The sequence below is a fragment of the Cololabis saira genome, chromosome 5, assembly GCF_033807715.1.
Source record: "Cololabis saira isolate AMF1-May2022 chromosome 5, fColSai1.1, whole genome shotgun sequence".
Classification (NCBI taxonomy): domain Eukaryota; kingdom Metazoa; phylum Chordata; class Actinopteri; order Beloniformes; family Belonidae; genus Cololabis; species Cololabis saira.
In genome coordinates, this window is record NC_084591.1 from 33,979,127 (window position 1) to 33,996,800 (window position 17,674).

Below are 17,674 nucleotides of genomic sequence, written 5' to 3' on the forward strand. Positions count from 1 at the left end.
AACATTTTTCAACAGGTCTAAATATTAAAAAAAAAATGAAATAAAACATTGGATTAGAAGTGAATGAAGACAGCGTGGAGGGTGCAGCAGGGTACATCAAGGTCCCCACCAGGTCTGACATGTAACCTCAGATGGACAACAACACGTGACATGTTACACCGTGTCATTATTTATTGAACAAAAATGCATTGTGTGGAAAAAACTGAATATATCCCCTTCTTCGTGCAGCAGTGGTTTGATGTGATATCTTCCATGTGATGCTGTCAGTGTCTCATGTGAAGGATCTTGGTCTTTTCTTTCCAGTAAGGTTTGCATATTCTTGTTGATGTACAGCTCCCTTAAGGTTGTGTGAGGTCTGGGCTTCGGCTGTATCCTCGCAATGCATTTATTCTTTTCTTTTCCTTTCACTCTGATGTTGATTTTCCAGTGTGCATGGGGGCATTTTAAACCTTCTTCAAGGTTGTCTCTCTTTATAATATAAAATACAAAGATAATAGCTGGATGAGCGTCTGTAAACAAGTCCATGTCGTGCTGCGACATCCACACTTGACTTGAGAATATCCCTATAAGTCTTCCCAGATTGATTAGCATGCATCATTTTAGATGATTGCTGATGTCTTTCCTCTTTGGCATTGTGTTAAGACACACTTAAAGTAGTTAACACAAATTGGACACTGTGTGTAAGCAGCAAAGATGTAGTAAGCTATTAATATACAGATCCTGGCTTTTTGCATCGCTAGATGATAAGTTTTGAGGTGGCTTGTGTGTTTTTCCTGTCGTACACTTGAGTTATGTCACATTTCTTTCCAAGTGTACTTTACATGTGGTTCAATGACAGTAATTGTTCTGCGCCATCTGCTGGTGTAGGGGAGAAGTGCACCCGGCAGTGACCGACGTGCACGATGAGCACCATGTTAACTTAAACCAGCTGAGTTGAGCCTGAGTTAACCTGCTGCTAACGTAGTATTCACTGCTGCTATACTGTTTTATTGCTCAATTCAGAAACTTTTTCTTTTTTCTTTATTATTTTTGTCCAGCCAGTATGTGTAATATATACAAAAAAAAATGACAGGCTTATAAAAGTCCTTTTTTGTGCCTCATATACACACATTTCACGCAATTATTCTCATTTACTAATTTGCTGAAGGTTTTTTTAATTCTTTTTTTTTATTTCTTAAATTGCATCTTGCAAAGTTATGATTTCATTAACATGACGGCCTTTCTGTACTGGTTAAGATGCACAAACCTGTGGATGTCTCTGCTCTGCAGTAAAAAACGGTAACAACCTTTTCATTGCATTTACTTTGAATGAGCTGCAACAGCTGAACATTCTCTGTTATTATTTGATGTGTTTGTGTTGACGTGCGTGATGTAACTATTAAATAAGTATACACAAACAAGGCCAGGGACTAGAGGGACCTCGGCCGGTGCTCGAAGTGACTTTTAACATAGTTGGACCGTCAAAGAGAAATAGACACAAAACTGGCTTCAGCAGAGGAAAAGTGACCACACGCACGCACGCGAACACAGTGTGAATGAAGGATGCAAATAATAAAAGGACAAGATACCTGCAGAGACAGAAAGAATGAGAAACACGGAGGATGAGCGGGAAAGGTCAACAAACAAAGAGACTTTAAATAATTTCATTAAAACAGAAAATTACCACAAAGTGATGTGGCATGACCACATGGAGGTGAAAGCTGAACACTAAGATATAAGATGTTCAAAGTGTTCCCCAAAAATATCCAAAAACTACCCCAGATACACAAAAAGAGAGGGCGGATTACCAGAAGAACAATCAGACTCCAGACACAAGGACAGTTTCTTCCCCCAAGCTGTTTCTCTGCTGAACTCTCACAATTAATAGAGTCTCGGAGAAATCCATCACCGTGCAATGACAATAACAATAATGACAGTAATTTAATGGCACTATCACGTGCTGCAACAATGCAACTTCCAACAATAATTATGTCTGCCTCATTCTGCTGTACCTTTCACTTAAAAAAAAAACTGTATATGTTATTTTATTTAGAGCCGTCATTTTTCTACATCACATCTGCTGCACCTTTTAGTTTTTTGACTGTATATATGTTAATAAGTGCCACATCTGTTTATTTACTGTTTACTATTTTTAAATCTGGGTACAGTGAGCGAAATAACCAGAATCAAATTCCTTGTTGGACAATGTTCAAACTTGGCCAATAAAACTGAATCTAATTCTGATTCGGATCAATGGTTTAAAATGCCTGTTTGCCAGCTGATGTGTCCTCTGTTTTTGTTTCTTTCTTTCTTTTGTTTGACCAAACAATTAACTGGACCGTTTCTGGGGTTAGGGGGGGGACCCCTCGGCACACATTTGCATCACTCTGAAACGCAGCAGCTGAGGTTGAGAGGCGACCCGAGTCTGATGAACTGCAGTAACCTCAAGGCTGATTTATGGTTCCGCGTTACACCAACGCAGAGCCTACGCCATAGGGTACGCAACGACGCGCATCGTACTTTGCGCGTCGCCGCGTACCCTACGCCGTACCCTACGGCGTAAACTCTGCGTCGATTTTACGTGGAACCGTAAATCCAACTTCAGCCGTGACCTATTTCGTCCCCTGCAGCCATCAGCATCCCCCGGAGTCCTCCGGGAGTCTCACCAGAGACTTTTATCGTAACGTGTTCTGTCGGAGCGCTGAGGCGAGTCATTTCCATGTGCAGACAATCATCTGGACCCGCGTCGCGGTGGCGGCCGGCCAGCACCGACCTGCTGTGTCTGCGCCCATTGGCCAGAAACCCTCGAAAGATCCGCTCGAAGTTCGCTCGGACGGAGGGGGTGAGAGGATGATGATGAGGAGGAGGGAGAGCAGGAGGGGGCAGCCCGTCGGGAAAGCACCAGGAAAAAGCTTTGCTCTCGTGACTTTTATAAAAAGGGGGTCTGTGCAGACCGGGATCCACCGCGAACCCGTCTGCTGTGGCTGGCGGAGGAGAGAAGGCTGCTGAAAACCTGGATGCTGTAAGTCTGAATATTTACTCCCTCTGTGGCCTGATGATGCAGGAGAGCTGCCTGGAGCAACCTGCCGTTGTTGAGGAATAAACCCCCCACCCGGGGAGGGAGGGGGGAACAAAAATGATTGTTATTTAGTCTGATTCTCCTTTTAAACTAATGTTGTTTTTTTGTCACTTTGTCTTTATTGGATTTTCAGGTTATTACAACTGCACATTTTTACCAGATTACAAAGATCATCTGTATTCACTGTGCAGTATCTGAAATAAAAAAGCAAAAACAAATGCAAAAAACAAAGAAAGAAACAAAATAAATAAATAAAATAAATAAATAAATAATAATAAATAATAAAGATAATAAAAAGTAGAGAAACATGAACATAAACTTGTGGGTAAGCACATTAATAATCTATCCAAAAAAAGAAAAAAGAAAGAAAAAAAAAGGTCAGCATCCCTATGCTTTCTCTAGATAAAATGTCCACTTTTGCCGTCTCTTCTCCAATAGCCCTTCCCTCAAACCCAGGATATGGGTCAGTCTTTCCATCGTCCATATTTCTTTCATAATATCCAGCCACTGTTTTAGAGTAGGGAATTCAGGTTTATACCAGCTTCTAATGGTTTTCCTAGTAGCTGTAAGGAGTGTCTTAACCAACCAGCGATCCTCTGCCCCTTTTACACTAATGTTTAAATGCCTCTTATATTCACTTTCCTCACTTGATTTTGAGTTAATGTACAAGTTCTATAGCCTGTATTTCCAAGCTGCTCACCATGCCATGGTGTTGAAGTGAAGATGGACACATCCTCATCCTCCTCCTTGCCGTTTTCTTTACGTTTTCTCTTCACATGCACCCACAGACTCCTCTGACTGTGCAGGCGCATTTCCAGCAGTGATGGGGGGCGGAGGTCAGCAGACGGACCCGGCCAGGGAAGCAGGTGTCTACACCTGGGAGGAGGTGCAGAAGCACCGCAGCAGGAACGATCAGTGGCTGGTCATCGATCGAAAGGTGTACAACGTCACCCAGTGGGCCAAAAGGCACCCGGGAGGGTTTCGGGTCCTCGGCCACTATGCTGGGGAGGATGCCACGGTAAATATGGATCCCCTCAGTGAGGAATATTTATCCTGAGATTAAAGCAGTTTTTTTTTTTGCAGCTGTGGTGAGCAGCAGTGATCATAGTGGCAAGCCTGAGGAGGTTTAGTTTTTAGTTTAGCCTCATTGCACTAATCTGGCAAAATTTGCATTTCACAGCGATGCCTGGTTATATTAGCGTGGCCAGCTCTCTTCCTGTTTGAATCAAGAAATTAGCCTGTTTTCTCTGTATTTAATTGTAATTTCCAGAGAGTAACAACCTCAAGATGCCGTTACAAGCACACAAGCAATCTAAGGAATGAAGCTGTGTGATTAAACAAAGCGACTGTCATGAGGGTTTGGCCTTGGCCTGAAAACAGTCTTCACACTGCTATTTTGTTCCTAAAGATTAGCTCCGACGTTACAATGATCTGCTTCTCAAAATCGTAAGGATGAATTTTCATTTGTGCTTTAAAATCACTATACAGCCATTGGTTCTGTGTCATTTCTGCATCGAGAGCCCTGACATGTGTTCTGACCCACTTACACACAACTGCTTAATAAAATCAACATTTATTTCCACAACATGTTGGCGACCACGAAGCAAACCGAGCACGACTTATGGCTGAATTATGGTTCTGCGTTAAATCAACGCAGAGCCTACGCCATAGGGTACGCGGCTACGCGGGAGGCTCTCCGTAGCCTACGCCGTAGCCTGACGTGCACCTCCCAAAAAATGGAACTACGCGTCGTGGCGACGCAGACCCAACGCAGACCAAGAGGGCTGTGATTGGTTTGCTTGGTAGCAACGCATTTCCGGTTCCAGACTGCGCTATCCCCGCAATTTTTAAACATCTTGTTGTTGTACACGGACAGAACATTATCAACATGGACCAAGTCGAGAGTGTCTCATTGAGGAAGTCCGTAAAAGAAAAACAAAGAATCAACTAGAGACGACGATAAACCATTCAGGAAAAGAACGCAACCGCCTAGCGCTCTGGGGGGGTATTGCACCGCAGTGAAATGGAGTGACGGAGAAGTCCGAAGGGTTCATGACGCCGTCACGGCAACGGCGTAGGCTCTGCGTTGGTTTAACGCAGAACCATAAATCTAGCTTTAAATGGTGTGCAGTGGAGAAGGACCACTGATGAATGCTCTTTTAGATAATGGCTCTTGATGGTGGCGCAGCTGGTAGTGCAGCCGTCTCAAGCCGTGCAGCCGTCAGCAAGAAGGTCCTGGGTTCAATTCCCGCCGGGGACGACGGCGTAGGTTAGTTCCCCCGTGACTTCAGCACCCACACCCTGGGTGGGGTTGGTGAAAGGGCCTTTCTGTGTGGAGTTTGCATGTTCTCCCCGTGTTCCCTTGGGTAGTTAATGTGAGCTACCCTCACAAAAACATGCAACAGTCCTGGGCTATACATGCCCCCTCTGGCCAGGCGGGGCGCCAGATGGGGTGGGGAGGATCCGGCCGGAATAACGTGATCCTTCCACGTGCTACGTCCGGCCAGAGAAACCCCACCCTGTCTGGTGAAAAGAAGCAGCCTCAACTCCTCAGGTTAAGGAGGAGACCTGAACTCAGTGCAGGGCCCTCCCTGGGTTGGTAGAGGATGGCAATGCCCAGGACTGTCACTTAGGTAGGAGCATGGGGTGATATAATGGTGGAAAAAATCAGGATTAAAATATAAAAAAATAATAAATAAATAGTGGCTCTTGAAACTCCTCCATGATGTCCCAGCAATATCCCCTTATGATTGGTTTGGTACATTCTTTACCAGTGGATGTGGCTGTGAGTGGGAGGGTACCAGACCCATTTTTAGCTGGGCAGGCCCGCGTCACTTTATCAAAACTAAACCATCCATCGTTCGCCGCTTATCCGTTCCCGGGTCGCGGGGGCAGCAGCCTCAGCAGAGATGCCCATACTTCCTTCACCCCAGACACTTCCTCCAGCTCTTCCGAGGGGAATCCGAGGCGTTCCCAGGCCAGCCGAGAGACATAGTCTCTCCAGCGTGTCCTGGGTCTTCCCCGGGGTCTCCTCCCGGAGGGACATGCCTGGAATACCTCCCTAGGGAGGCGTCCAGGAGGCATCCGGTACAGATGCCCAAGCCAGCTCAGCTGACTCCTCTCAATGTGAAGGAGCAGCGGCTCGACTCCGAGCTCCTCCCGGGTGACCAAACTCTTCACCCTATCTCTAAGGGAGTGTCCAGCCACCCTGCGGAGGAAACCCATCTCGGCCGCTTGTATCCGCGATCTCGTCCTTTCGGTCACTACCCAAAGTTCATGACCATAGGTGAGGGTAGGTGCGTAGATTGACTGGTAAATCGAGAGCTTCGCCTTTCGACTCAGCTCCTTCTTCACCACGACGGTCCAGTGCATCGACCACATAACTGCGGCCGCTGCACCGATCCGTCTGTCAATCTCCCGCTCCATCGTTCCCTCACTCGTGAACAAGACCCCGAGATACTTGAACTCCTCCACCTGAGGCAGGACTTCTCCACCCACCTGGAGAAGGCACGCCACCCTTTCCCGGTGGAGAACCATGGCCTCGGTTTTGGAGGTGCTGATTCTCATCCCTGTCGCGTCGCACTCGGCCTCAAACCGCCCCAGCACGTGCTGAAGGTCCCGGTCCGATGAAGCCAACAAGACAACGTCATCCGCAAAAAGCAGAGACGAAATCCTGTAGTTCCCAAACCGGATCCCCTCCGGCCCCTGGCTACGCCTAGAAATCCTGTCCATAAATATTATGAACAGGACCGGTGACAAAGGGCAGCCCTGCCGGAGTCCAACATGCACCGGGAACAAGTCTGACTTACTGCCGGCAATGCGAACCAAACTCCTGCTCCGATCATACAGAGACCGGACAGCCCTTAATAGAGGGCCCCGGACCCCATACTCACTGAGCACCCCCCACAGAACGGCACAAGGGACACGGTCAAATGCCATCTCCAGATCCACAAAACACATGTAGACTGGTTGGGCAAATTCCCATAAACCCTCGAGCACCCTGCGGAGGGTGTAGAGCTGGTCCAGTGTTCCGCGACCGGGACGAAAACCGCATTGTTTCTCCTGAATCCGAGGTTCAACTATCGCCCTTAATTTTCTCTCCAGTACCCTGGCGTAGACTTTCCCGGGGAGGCTGAGAAGTGTGATTCCCCCTATAGTTGGAGCACATTCTCCGGTCCCCCTTTTTAAAGAGAGGGACCACCACCCCGGTTTGTCACTCCAGCGGTACTGTCCCCTTCCTCCATGCAATGTCGCAGAGGCGTGTCAACCAAGACAGCCCTACGACATCCAGAGACTTGAGGTACTCAGGGCGAATCTCATCCACTCCCGGTGCCCTGCCACTGAGGAGCTTACGAACTACCTCAGTGACCTCAGCTTGGGTGATGGATGAGCACGCCCCAGAGTCCCCAACCCTCTGCTTCCTCAGTGGAAGGCATGTCAGTCGGGTTAAGGAGATCCTCGAAGTATTCCTTCCACCGTCCGACAATGTCCCCAGTCGAGGTCAACAGCTCCCCACCCACACCATAAACGGTGCCGGCAGAGTACTGCTTCCCCCTTCTGAGGCGCCGAATGGTCCTCCAGAATTTCCTCGAGACCGACCGAACGTCTTCCTCCATGGCCTCACCGAACTCCCAGACCTGGATTTTTGCCTCCAGGACTGCCCGAGCCGCGGCTCGCTTGGCCTGCCGGTACCCATCTACTGCGTCAGGAGTCCCACAGGCTAACATAGCCCGGTAGGACTGCTTCTTCAGTCTGACGGCATCCTGTACTTCCGGTGTCCACCACCGGGTTCTAGGATTGCCGCCACGACAAGCACCGGAGACGTTGCGACCACAACTTCGTACCGCCGTGTTGACAATGGAGGCAGAGAACATGGTCCACTCGGACTCGATGTCCTCCGCCTCCCCCGGGATCTGAGAGAAGCTCTCTCGGAGGTGGGAGTTGAAGATGTCCCTGACAGAGGGCTCAGCCAGACGTTCCCAACAGACCCTCACAATCCGTTTGGGTCTGCCTGGTCTGTCCAACCTCCTCCTCCGCCAGCGCATCCAACTCACCACCAGGTGGTGATCAGTTGACAGCTCAGCCCCTCTCTTCACCCGAGTGTCCAAAACGATGAAACGACAACGAAGTCGATCATTGACCTCCGGCCTAGGGTGTCCTGGTGCCACGTGCACTGATGGACACCCTTATGCTTGAACATGGTGTTCGTTATGGACAAACCGTGACTAGCACAGAAGTCCAACAACAAAACACCGTTTGGGTTCAGATCGGGGAGGCCGTTCCTCCCAATCACGCCTCTCCAGGTATCACTGTTATTGCCCACGTGAGCGTTGAAGTCCCCCAGTAGAACAATGGAGTCCCCAGTTGGAGCACTATCCAGTACCCCTCCCAGGGACTCCAAAAAGGCCGGGTACTCCCCACTGCTGTTCGACCCGCAGGCACAAACAACAATAAGAGACCTTTTCCCGACCCGAAGGCGCAGGGAAGCGACCCTCTCGTTCACCGGGGTGAACTCCAACACATGGCGACTGAGCAGGGGGGCTATAAAACAAACCCACACCAGCTTGCCGCCTCTCACCCTGGGCAACTCCAGAGTAGTGGAGGGTCCAGCCCCTTTCAAGGAGCTGGGTTCCAGAGCCCAAGCTATGTGTGGAGGTGAGCCCGACTATCTCTAGCCGGTATCTCTCAACCTCATGCACAAGCTCCGGCTCCTTCCCCCCCAGCGGGGACATCCATGTCCCCAACTGTGAGGGTTTTGGTCCGGGGATTGGGTCGTCGAGGCACCCCGCCACGACTGCCACCCAGCCCACATGGGACCAGCCTCTCACGGTCCTTCCTGTGGGTGGTGGGCCTACAGGAAGGCGGGCCCATGTTGCCATTTCGGGCTGAGCCCGGCCGGGTCCCACGGGCAAAGACCCGGCCACCAGGCGCTCGCCAGCGAGCCCCAACCCCAGGCCTGGCTCCATGAAGGGGCCCCGGTGACACCGATCCGGGCGAGGTTACGGTCCTCGATTTATTTTTCCTCATGATTGCCTTTTGTGAACCGCTCTTAGTCTGGCCCGTCACCTAGGACCTGTTGCCATGGGAGACCCTACCAGGGGCGTAATGCCCCCGACAACATAGCTCCTAGGATCACTCGGACACACAAACCCCTCCACCACAGTAAGGTAGCGGTTCAAGGAGGGGTCAAAACTAAACCTCACAATAAAATATCTTTATACTTTACTACATTTGTGCGTCTAACCAGCTTTCCAATTTTCAGCTAAAACTGTACCGTATTTTCGCGACCATAAGGCGCACATTTTTTTTTTTTTTTTTTTTTTAAATGTGCCGGGCGCCTTATGAAACAGTGCGCCGTGTCTATTACCTGAATTACGGTAATGTAAGGCCGGTCACCATGAGAAAGGTAAAAAGAGAAGGGGGCGGGTGAAGCCCCCGTGAGTTACGACGTGAATGAGACTCCACTGAGCTGTTTAATGCGAAACAGATGATGAAGACTTTTAAGGATTTGCTTGATGTGTAAAGTGAAATAAAATACAATCAAACTAAGTTTTGCTCCGCTATATTTTTAAATAAGCACACGTGTGTGTGTGTTCTGGAGCGCGCGTGTGTTTTGCATGTCGGGAACCGAGGAAGCACCTGCCGTGGGTTTGCGGCTCTGATCGCCGCCTCCCCGGGGGCAGATCCGGCTGAAATGCCGGTGCTCTTTCCCCGGGAGCCCCTACTACCAGTCCATGTGGGCTCCTCCGGTCCCGGCCGGTCGGAACCGTCCACATTCCCCGGTTAAAGCCGCGGCTGCAGCAGCGCGGTGATGGGCGCTGCTGCAGCCGACTTCCTGGTTCCCAAAGCGGGGTCCGATGACCTGGTTCCCGGCCGATTTGCGAGCAGAGATTTCTGGGGTCTGCCCCAGGTCAGATCAGCTTCACACTCCGAGATTTGCAGCCAAATCTGTCGGTTACAAACCCGGTACCGGATCCCGACATGCGCGTGTGTGTATTCGCGGCACGAAACACACACATTCTCGTTTATGTTGCGCTTGACTGGCGCAGCTGATGGACAGAAACCTATGGTGATTTTTAAAAGAAAAACTTTGCATAAGACGTTTCCAGCCGGAGTCATTATAAGGGCGAATGAAAAGGGGTGGCTGGATGAAGGGATGATGATCATGGGTCGGTGCGCCGTATGTGTGTTTTAAAACCAAAAATGACACACAAAACTGAGGGTGCGCCTTTCCACACAGTGCGCCATATGGTCGCGAAAATACGGTAAGTGTTATGATGGGATACTAGAAACACTTGCAGATGGAACTGTAATTAATGTTTATCTTGTCTTAACACCTCTTAAAAAGTATTGTCACAACAAACGTCACATGACTTTGACTTACATTTTTCTCTAACGACGGCAACCCTACGTAACATTTAGACCCGGACTGAACCAATGACCTGACCAGGACGTAGCCGCCCTCCAGCTCTCTCACAGCGATCCTAAACCCAACTAAAGTGGGTCTAAACTGATAAAATATCAATCATTAAATCTGTCATGGAAGAATAATGAACATTTCAGGTGTTCGACTTTACATTTAGCCTATATACAATGATACATTTTGATATCCTCAATATCCTTAAATACCAGTCTAGAAAAGCTTATGGCTGGTACAGTAATTTATTAAGCCTTTGAACGTTGAATTCTTTCTTTTACATTTAACATACATTAACTTTACAGCATAGATAGCTGCAGCAGCCTAGTTACAGATCATAATTGTAATTCATGACATTAAAACACAGCAGACATCTTTCATTTTGCATCTCCAAATACACATTTGGATCTTAAAGCATCTGTGAAAATCTTGTCCATATCCATATTCTTCTTACGGATACACCTACTTTATCTGTGTTTTCACGCGTTTGCGTGAATATGACCCTTAACCTAATTAACACTGTATCTCATTCATTCTAAGGGATTCGTCTCACCCAGGTCACCAGACGTTTCATGCTCGACTACCAGACTTAAAAACTGTTTTTATCCAAAGGCCATAACAATGCTGAATTTCTAGTGAACTAGTTTTCATGTTGATGACGTCTGGCTGCTCTTATGTGAGATATTTATTAAACATGTTTTAACTTGTGCTAATAGCAAGGATCCATTTTCATAATATGGAATGTAACATGGATGTTTATATCTCCCATTGTGGATGTCCAACATTATTACTTTTATTTGTTTATTGAAAATCCTAAAGTATGAGGAAGGAAAGATAAATATCCATTCATGGTGCAATAGCACCAAAATAACTCAAATGTAATTTTATTACAATACACACAACCACCGGGACGATTTCACATGGGCATAAAGTATAATCTATCATCTTATAAACTAATTCAATTTCAGTTCAGTTCACTTTATTCGAATTTTCCCAATTCACACAACAACCTCATCCCTTTCAGTGTATTTCACTGTAATTCAGGCAAAATCCAGTTTATTTCAATTCATAATCTAATTCATTCCATTTGAGTCCCAAACTCAATCAAACTGCCATCCTGAGCAAGCATGCGTGACATTGGAGAGAAAAACAAACAAAAACCGGTTAGGCTTAAAAAAAACCTTTAGCAGTTATTTGGAGATGCCGACTCGACGAGGGTGGCCAACCACCGTGAGGTTTGCGATGACTAAATTATCTGAAAAGACTGAATTAAATTTATATTGTTTTTTTTTTTTAAACCTGTCTGAGGTTGAAGTTGTGCTGGAAGTCATCCTGCTTGTAGTTTATCTTTTAGCTCCATTAAGTGGTTAACACTTAATGAACTTCAACAGCAGGAACCCAAAATTACTGCCAGATGATTGCGATTCAGCTGTTCCACCACCAGATGGCAGTAATTACTACATTTAAATATTTCAATTGTGGATTAAGTTAACAAGATTGCTGAGTAATGCAATTTGCACTTTCATGGTGTTGGCATATCCTGCCAACAGTCCAACAGTGCAACAGTCTGTCCCTCTCTCGGAGAGGGACAGTCAGTCCTCGTGATGGTGTCTCTGTTAATCCCTGATGTATCCGGTGAAAGTGAGGCGAGTGCTGGCGATAATCCTCGACTCTGCATCATTATGGCTCGGCACAGAAGCCGCTGACATACAGTACAGACGAAAGGTTTGGACACACTTCCCCATTTGTTTGAATGAGAAAGTGTGTCCAAACTTTTGGTTTGTCCTGTAGCTCTAAGGTCCCCCATCTGAATGAGTGCAAAATGATAACTTGGGATGACCTGGGAACACACCCTCATATTATTAACCATAATCCTTTGCAGTGTGAAGAGTGTGAAACAATGCAGCGTTCAACCTCATTCTGAGGAAGCTTCTGCAGCAGCAGGTGGGAACTTATAAAAGCTGGGAGGGAAAATCTCTGATGGGAAAACCAAACACTCCTTTAGCGTAATTACGGTTGTTTAGTTAAAATGCTGTCATACTAGTACTGCTGGGAGGTTGTGCATCTTGACACATCTACAGAGAGCCATCAGTGCCAGCTGAACATAAAATAGGATGGTCAATACCAATTTCAAATTTCAAATTTGGGTCTTTACAGGAATGTACCAACTCACTTTATTTAAGCCAGTGTGGTTGTCTCAGTGTCTCTAGGGGGCGCAGCATGAACTCTTTGTTTTGCCATAAACCCCAGAGCTGTTTCATTAAGACAGACTCAAAATTAGAGCGACCCTCTAAACGGAGTGCCCAAACGTTTAGGGCCCCCAAAGGGCCTTCAGCGTCATCTGAGCTGTCTGGTCAGCTGTGTGTATGGCCCAAGTAAACCAGAGGGATAGGTGAGTGTGAAACAAGGACGTTCCCATTAATCCACAGACTAAACTTACACCATCTAGTGTGTGTTTCTGACAAAGAAACAGGTGTGGTGGGAAAAATTGTTGTTCAAAAATGAATGTCAGGACACCTCAGCTGTCTTTGTTTTTATGAAAAGAGGAAAAACATTCAATTGAATGGAGGATCACACAGTGCCGATCTGAACAGACGCTCAGTCAGCCAGTCAGTCAGCAATGTTTAAGCACCCGCTATCTTATAGTGGCCAGGCTAGGAGCAACTAGACAAAATATCACCCTGGCAACCATGCCAGGCTCTGTGTCAAAGGAGCATGACCTCGGCATAGGAATGTTCACTTGAAAACAGGCAACAGACATTGTTATACCAAAATTTCCCATTACACAGGCCTCAGTGAGCTCTCGCTCTGCTGGCTGCGAGCAGCCCAGGCCTGATGGACCCGCTGTATCTGTCCATCTAAGTCAGCCCAGTATAACAGGGTCCAGTACATGACAGCAGGCGTCGCAGCCTCGCCGTACTTTTCATTTTCTGTACACATTTGTATTTGCCGCCTCATTTAATGGGGTTCTTATTTCATTTGCCAGGAGCCATTTGCTGCTTTCCATCCTGATCAGAAGTTGGTGCAAAAGTATTTGAAGCCTCTGCTACTTGGAGAGTTGGCTGCGACGGAGCCCAGTCAGGACAGCAACAAGAATGTAAGGCTTTTAATCCAAAGGGGCAGATTTATCTTGCTTTGCTTGTTCCTTCACGGGTCTCATGGCATTAAGACTTCACTTTGACTTTAAAGGACTGTGTTTCTTTCTCCTTCCAGTCGGCGATCGTACAGGATTTTGATGCTTTAAGAGAGCAGGCAGTGGAGGAGGGTTTGTTTCAAGCTACGCCGTTGTTCTTCTGCCTCCATCTGGGCCACATCCTGCTGCTGGAGGCCCTCGCGTGGCTCACTGTCTGGATGTGGGGGACCAGCTTGGTACCGACATTACTGTGCACGGTGATGCTGACAACAGCTCAGGTCATTTAAGAATAATGACTTTTTTGTGTAAATGTTGTTAAGAAACTACAAGAATGACTAAGAAAAAGGATGTCTTAAAGCTTGTGGTCTCCATGTCCAGGCGCAGGCCGGCTGGCTGCAGCATGACTTCGGTCACCTTTCTGTCTTCAAGAAGTCGAAGTGGAACCATCTGGTTCACAAGTTTGTGATTGGGCATTTAAAGGTATCTTTTCCATATTTTCAATGTTTTAGTTTCTGTAATGTGTGCAGATATTTTAAGAAAAGTTTTCCTAGGGGGCCTCAGGAAACTGGTGGAATCATCGGCACTTCCAGCATCACGCCAAACCTAACATCTACAGCAAGGACCCAGACATCAACATGATGGAGCTGTTTGTACTTGGAGCCATTCAGCCGGTGGAGGCGAGTAGCTCAACCAAAACACCAAAACACATTTCTGATTCTGTCACGTGCGGTGGAGGCTCAACAAACCCGTCCTGCTCTCTCACAGTATGGAACGAAGAAGATCAAGCACATGCCGTATAACCACCAGCACCGCTACTTCTTTCTCGGTAGGCTTGCGTGCACATATTATACATGAATAAATACTTTAAAAAGTCTTCCTGGCGTAATTCATACTTCTGTTTTCAGTGGGACCGCCGCTGCTCATTCCAGTCTTCTACAACTTCAATATCTTTAAGACCATGATCATGCGTCGCGACTGGGTGGTAAGATGGTGAATCTCTGAGGGTTGCAGAAACGTTATTGGAAAGAATTCCAGTTCATGGTGGCAGGAAATGCATCCTGACTTGGTGCCATCCTTTTCTTCTGAAGGACCTGGCTTGGTGGGTGACGTTTTACGTGCGCTTCTTCTCCACTTACGTACCGCTGTACGGCCTACTGGGTACACTGGCACTCACAACGATTGTCAGGTGAAGGTTCCTGAAGGAAATGAACGTGTGACTGGGTCTACTTTCGAGAACGTGGAATCTGTTATTCACTGATGATTTAGTGTCATTAATGATTGTTTTGTCATTGCGATGAAGCTATTTTTGACATTTGACACCTCAAGCAGTGAATCATATGGTTCTTTATGCCCCAGGTTTTTGGAGAGTCACTGGTTCGTGTGGGTGACCCAGATGAGCCATCTGCCGATGGAGATGGATCACGAGAACCACCAGGACTGGCTGAGCACGCAGGTGATTGATTGTTTTTTTTAAGATCATTTTTTAAAAGACAGTCTCCAAAAATCTGCAATTCCAAAGTACAAAATACTCTGCTACTCTGAATCAGTTTAACAGAAGGTTGATGGACGTATTAACTCGTCTGCACTTGTCTGCTCCAGTTACACGCCACCTGTAATATTGAGACGTCCTTCTTCAACGACTGGTTCAGTGGACACCTCAACTTTCAAATCGAACACCAGTAAGTCATTTGATTGATTTGAGTCTTTGACTTTGGAGTATTCGGAGGTTTCTTACAGTTAATGAGGATAATGGATCAGTTGCCAATGCTATGATTGCTCCTCAGCAAGATTATAATGAATATTTAGGACTTTGGATACATTCATTATAATTATTATTAAATGCTATATATTATAGTCAGTTATTCGGAGCGGAGTTGTAATGCTGAAGCCCATGTCTTTGGCTGCTACCATCCCACATAGCATCCAACTCATGCAGCCCCTCCTGCATGTGATGGGCCCACAGTGGTTGGGCCCCATGGGTGGAGGTCTGACTACCGGTGCTCTGAAATGACTCCCTCACCCATGTTTGGCTCCAAGGATGGGAAACTGGTAACCCACGCCCACGTGAGGGATACCATGCTAATTCATATTTTCTTCTTCATATGAGTCTGATTGAATTGGCCTGGATCTGGCCTGCATCCCTGGACCTCCAAGTGTGAGACCAGGGTTCTCAGCTAAGAAAAGGTGGAAATCCCAGTTCTGCCTCATCAAGTGGAGGAGTTCAAGAATCTCCTGTTCACTAGTGAGGGAAGAATGGAGCGGGAGGTCGACAGGCAGATTGTTGCAGCTTTTGCACTAGTGCAGTTTATCTGTCGATTTTCACTCCAACCCTCACCTATGGTTAAGATCAAAACGGACTAAGAGTTGTTGCTCCTCCACATCAGGAGGCTCCAGGTGAGGTTGCTCGGGCATCTGGTTGGAGGCCTCCCTGATGGAGGTGTGGATAAAGTAATGCCAAATAGCCTGACAACTATTCCAATGAAAATAAATGCATCTACATTACCGGTAAACACAACAAATAAATCTTCACATTAAGAAGCCCTCATCCTATTGGACGTGCGCTTGATCGTGTGATGATGCCTTAAGCATCACAGCATCCATTTGATCTTTCTTGGCTGCCAGGCCGCCATGGCGAACCATATTGAAGCTGTACATTTGGCAGACTGCTGTGTCTTGTTCATTTAAAACGTAGTCACACAACTATCGTGTTGTTTTCCTCTGAACAGCTGTTGGAACTGAAGCAACATCGTTGTGGACGTTAACACCTGGCGGTGAATGTGTGTACTCGTGCAAATCATGCAAATCCTAAGATGTTATTTCCATATTATAACGGTGCAATAAATATTATAACATACTGACAGGAAAAAAGAAAGAAAAGCCAGACACCAACATTAAACTGCATGTCCACCTGACCTGACGGACAAATATCTGCATATACGTATATATGGAAATGTCAACATCATCGCACTAAATCTGAAAACCAAAGCTTAAATATCTTGGCTGATGTTTTATTTTGTGTCATTTTTCTGTTTGTCAAGTTTGTTTCCCAGGATGCCACGCCACAACTACCACCTGGTGGCACCAAAGGTCCGTGCGCTGTGCGAGAAGCATGGGATCCCTTACCAGATGAAAGGCTTGTGGCGAGGCATGGCTGATGTTGTCAGGTGAGAACTCACTGAACTCACTGAATCCTGGAATAAGCAGTCAACAGACCATAAAAAACCTTAAATACAGCACGGGCAGAGGGTTGTAGGTACTCTCATGTTCTTTATAAACTGCACATTCTTGGAAAGCTTTTCATTGTAAAAAATAAACATGATTAGATGATCACATTCATAACAACCTCTGTCTAATTTTCCTCTCCAGCTCTCTGAAAACCTCAGGAGATCTCTGGCTGGATTCATATCTCCATAAATGATCGAAGGTTTCCCCTCTCTCGGATCACAGACTGCCTGTTCTAGCTTTTAAAAGACAGTTGATCACATGGGATTTTTCTAAAGTGAACAGATTAGACTTTATTCTTTGTGCACATAGGATTTTTGATTATGGTGATCAACCTTAGAGGTATGTTTTAGGTAAAACTATGAAAACTGGCAGTAGACAATTTAAAAGGAGGTGATAGTTCGAACAGAAAGACACGATAGCAGCTAAACTGACGATTCAGTGTAACCGATGCTTACAAGGCCCATTTAAATTTCTTCTGTCTAATCTGTAACATATTTTACTGTAACCCCTGTTTTCTCTTTCTATACGCAATAAACACGTGTTGTTGACTATTTTTGCAAACATATTCTTCATATATATCCAATCAAATAATGCTAAAACAGCATTAAAGCACCATTACTCAGAGGTCATGAATGTTGATGTTAACAGCCCTTGATAAATGTTGTAAAATGTTAGATCATAGTCTCATAAAAAAATCTATAATTAAACCATCACCTTAAGAATCAAAGCATTTAAGACTAGCAGAGTTTGACTAAGTAAACGAATCTCACTGCAGGGTTGAAGGCTGGGAGCTCCCCGCAGAGGCTGCCAGTCCATCACAGTCTCAGAGTTTTGGATCAAT

General features: G+C 46.4%; 1 protein-coding gene across 1 annotated transcript; it reads left to right on the forward strand.

Moving 5' to 3' along the window:
• Window positions 1–2,839: 2,839 nt before the first annotated feature.
• Window positions 2,840–17,384, forward strand: LOC133444170 (acyl-CoA Delta-4 desaturase-like). The gene is made up of 13 exons (XM_061721724.1): window positions 2,840–3,001; window positions 3,847–4,076; window positions 13,462–13,572; window positions 13,689–13,886; window positions 13,987–14,088; window positions 14,160–14,285; window positions 14,374–14,434; window positions 14,514–14,590; window positions 14,697–14,794; window positions 14,965–15,061; window positions 15,208–15,287; window positions 16,647–16,772; window positions 16,975–17,384. The coding sequence occupies exons 2-13, from the start codon at window positions 3,882–3,884 to the stop codon at window positions 17,024–17,026; spliced, it is 1,323 nt and encodes a 440-aa protein (XP_061577708.1). The 5' UTR covers window positions 2,840–3,001; window positions 3,847–3,881; the 3' UTR covers window positions 17,027–17,384.
• The last annotated feature ends 290 nt before the right edge of the window (window positions 17,385–17,674 follow it).